Below are 3,423 nucleotides of genomic sequence, written 5' to 3' on the forward strand. Positions count from 1 at the left end.
AAGCAGGTTCCAGGCTGGGGGAAGGGAGGCCACATCTCTGTAACCCCAAGTACTTGGGAAACTTTGGAATTCTGTCAAGAACTCTTAATTATGAAAGCAAACAAGAGATTTTCAAAGAAACTAACATCCAGGAAAGCCCCAAATGTTCTGTTTGGATTAGCTTAAAACACCAGGACATGCCAGAACCACTTACGTTGACAGTCATAAGGCCATATGCTGGTGTTCCTCCATGGACTGCAGGCTGCGTTCAGTTAGGACCACAAGGGACAGTCAGTGTTGAGAAGTGCACAGAGGCCATTGGGAGGGACGCCTGTTCCAACAATGTCCTGAGTCATGGGGGACATGGCATAGGATGTGGGGGTGTCACGTGGTATGACCGGATGGTTAATGGCCTCCTTTGTCAATTGTTCCCTTTTGTTTGATCAGGTTGAACAGTGCGCCAGTTGAGGGTTACTCTGAGCACGTTGGGAATAAAACTACTATAAGGATGACTTACCCAGAGGGTGCTCCACTGTCGGACGTTGAATACTACGCCAATGATTTGTTCGTTACTGTTTTATTTAAGAGTGTTGATTTCAAGTGGCTTCAAGCAATGGTAAAAAATGAAAGCCTGGTAAGAACTCAAAGTCCTTGGGCAGTCAGACATAGGTAAAAACTTAGAGCATCTTGGATTGCAATTATGGACATTTATTTTTTTAAACAGACACAGTAGAATTCATACTTTTGTGTTGTCTTTCAAATTACACTCTCCCTGTCTGTAGAAACCCCTCAGAACTCTTGCTGCAAATTGCTTCTAGAACCTGGTTAAGAACTGGGCTGGGGAACTGAAAATGCAGCTCAATTGTAGAATACTTCCCTGGCATGCAGAAGGCCTGGGTTCGGTACCCAGCACCACATAAAGCCTGGCATAGGGGTGCACACCTACAAGCTCAGCACTTGGGAGGTGAGGACAGGAGGATAAGCTCTGGGTCATCCTCAGCTACATAGAGTTTGAGGCCAGCCTGGGCTACTTGTGATCCTCCTGTCTTAGAAACAAACAAGTAAATTAAAACTAGGAGAGACTTTTATGTGAAAATGGTGGTCATTACTAAAAGGGAGTATGAATTTTAGGACCACATTTTCCATTCTGAGATTAGTTACCTTGTTCTCCAGAATAGACTCAAATAGCTTTTAGTTAGTTCAAGAAGTGAGACTGCTAGGATGAAGAATATATATGTATATATATATACCATCCCAAAGATGTTCTCCAAAATGCTATAGTCGGGATCCTGTCACTGGGGTAAATCCAAAGACTTCTAGAAAGGCAGAGAGAGCCTTCCACTTGGATTCCTGTTGTTGGTCTGTCCAGTAATCAAATAATGTTACTTTGTAGTTCCACCCATTAAAGGGAAATAGTTTTCACAGTTCAGTTATCAAGCTGATCACAAATATCTGTCTCTAAAACTAAGAGGATCGCCGGGCGATGGTGGCGCACGCCTTTAATCCCAGCACTTGGGAGGCAGAGGCAGGCAGATTTCTGAGTTCAAGGCTAGCCTGGTCTACAAAGTGAGTGCCAGGACAGCCAGAGCTACACAGAGAAACCCTGTCTCAAAAAAACCAAAAACCAAAAGAATAAAAAAAAAAAAAACCTTAAGAGAATAGGGTCATTGGAGATGGCTCAGAGGGTGAGCCATTATGGTGCCATTACCATGCCTCATGACCCAAATTTAATCCCAGGGAGCTGCAAGGTAAAAAAGAGAGAAATGACTCTCAGAGATCTTTCTCTGCCTAACACACACACACACACACACACACACACACACACCCCTAGAAAGCTAAAATATACATTGTTTTAAATTAGCTCCATACTGTGTAATGGAGCCATTTCTATCTCCAGAGCCTGATTTTCTACAGATTATTATGATCTTGGATTTTCTATGGCATAGAATTTCTGATGGGAAAATGAAGTGACCTACAGACTGTTGCTAAGCAACTTTATGAGACTAGGAGATGAAGTCAGTGGAAAGTGGGTACTGGTGAGAACCCATCCAGCAAGATTCACAGCACTCAGTACCCTTAAGTCCAGCCAGCAGCATACTGCCTCCTCTGGGGACACAGTGGCTGTGGACTGTAAAAGACACGCTCTCAGGTCATCCCCGGGCAGTTTTTTCTCAAGCAAATAAACTGGTTCTATCTGTTCTGTTCAGGTCTGTGCCACCTTTGTAAACTGCAAGTTTCAGGGTTCCATTATTGGGTGGAAGTACTGGATTTGCATGCATTGAGGTGATGACACTCTAGGGTTTGGGTTACAAAGCCAACTGGAGTCAGGCCCATGGCCTGGCATAACTAGCAGTGAATCTCTTATCACCGCTGTTGACAGGATGACATCACTAAGCATTCTAATGACTGCACTCTTTCCGCAGCCCTTTTGGGTTCGCCTCTTCTTTTGGAAGCAGGTGGCAGAAAAAGTCCCACTCCAGCCAAAGCACTTCAGGATTTTGAACCCAGTTATCATCAAAGAAACTGCCTTTGACATCCTTCAGTACTCAGAGCCTCAGTCAAGATTCTGGGGCCACGATAAGGTACTGTTGTTGCTACCCTGTTGACTGTTCTCTGTGGACAAGAGGAAACGTGTTCGAGTTCTGTGTGGACACAGCCGTCTCCCTAGAACAGCGGCTCTCAACCTGTGGGTTGCAACCCTTTTGGGAAGTGAATGTCCCTTTCACAGGGTCGCCTATCAGACATCCTCCAGATCAGATGATTAAATTATGATTCATAGCCTTAGCAAAATTATAGTTATGAAGTAGCAACAAGAATAACTTTATAATTGGGGTCACCACAACATGAGGAACTGTATTAAAGGGTCTCAGCATTAGGAAGATTGAGAACCGCTGTTCTAGAAGCATCTGTAGTAGGGAAACCTCACTGACCAGACAAGCCCTATGTGGTTATCATTACACTCCCTGGTGCCAGGGCTCATCGTGGCTTAATTAGCCTTCTTCCTGGTGTACTCTTTAGCAGAGAGACACACCACGGAGAGGTTACTTAAGATAGCTTTGCCCCACGACCACACTAATGGGCACATTGTTCATCTAAGAAGTTTCTGTCTGTTTTACCTCTACAAGATAGTAAGAGTCGGTACTTACTAACACTTCACAGATGATAGTAAATAAAGGCAGCCCTCTAAGACAGTGCTCTTCAGGCTGGCCCCACCCTAGATATTCAGACTTTATTGGTCAGTGTTGTGGTCTGTACATGGGGATTTTCAAAAGTACCCAGATGATTTTCTTTGCCACCTAATTTGAAAAACTTTTTTGTTCTAGGTTGTCCACTGAGTAGGGTGTTAACCTGCAATTAGCATATGCCGCCAGAAGGGGGTGGTGTGGAGCATCCTTTCTTAATCGTAGCTTGGTAGTGAGGCTTGTGTCTTTTTTTTTTTTTTTT

At 44.1% G+C, this 3,423-nt stretch overlaps 1 protein-coding gene across 5 annotated transcripts in view; it reads left to right on the plus strand.

The window, feature by feature from the left end:
• The window catches only part of St3gal5 (ST3 beta-galactoside alpha-2,3-sialyltransferase 5), a 56,566-nt gene that overhangs the window by 49,781 nt on the left and 3,362 nt on the right, over positions 1-3,423 (plus strand). For all 5 annotated transcript variants that reach the window (XM_021164689.2, XM_021164690.2, XM_029478512.1 and 2 more), the window contains 2 exons: positions 427-613; positions 2,403-2,561. In XM_021164689.2, coding sequence (XP_021020348.1) covers positions 427-613; positions 2,403-2,561 — 346 coding nt within the window. The remainder of the gene's footprint in view (positions 1-426; positions 614-2,402; positions 2,562-3,423) is intronic.

The sequence above is a fragment of the Mus caroli genome, chromosome 6, assembly GCF_900094665.2.
Source record: "Mus caroli chromosome 6, CAROLI_EIJ_v1.1, whole genome shotgun sequence".
Taxonomy (NCBI): domain Eukaryota; kingdom Metazoa; phylum Chordata; class Mammalia; order Rodentia; family Muridae; genus Mus; species Mus caroli.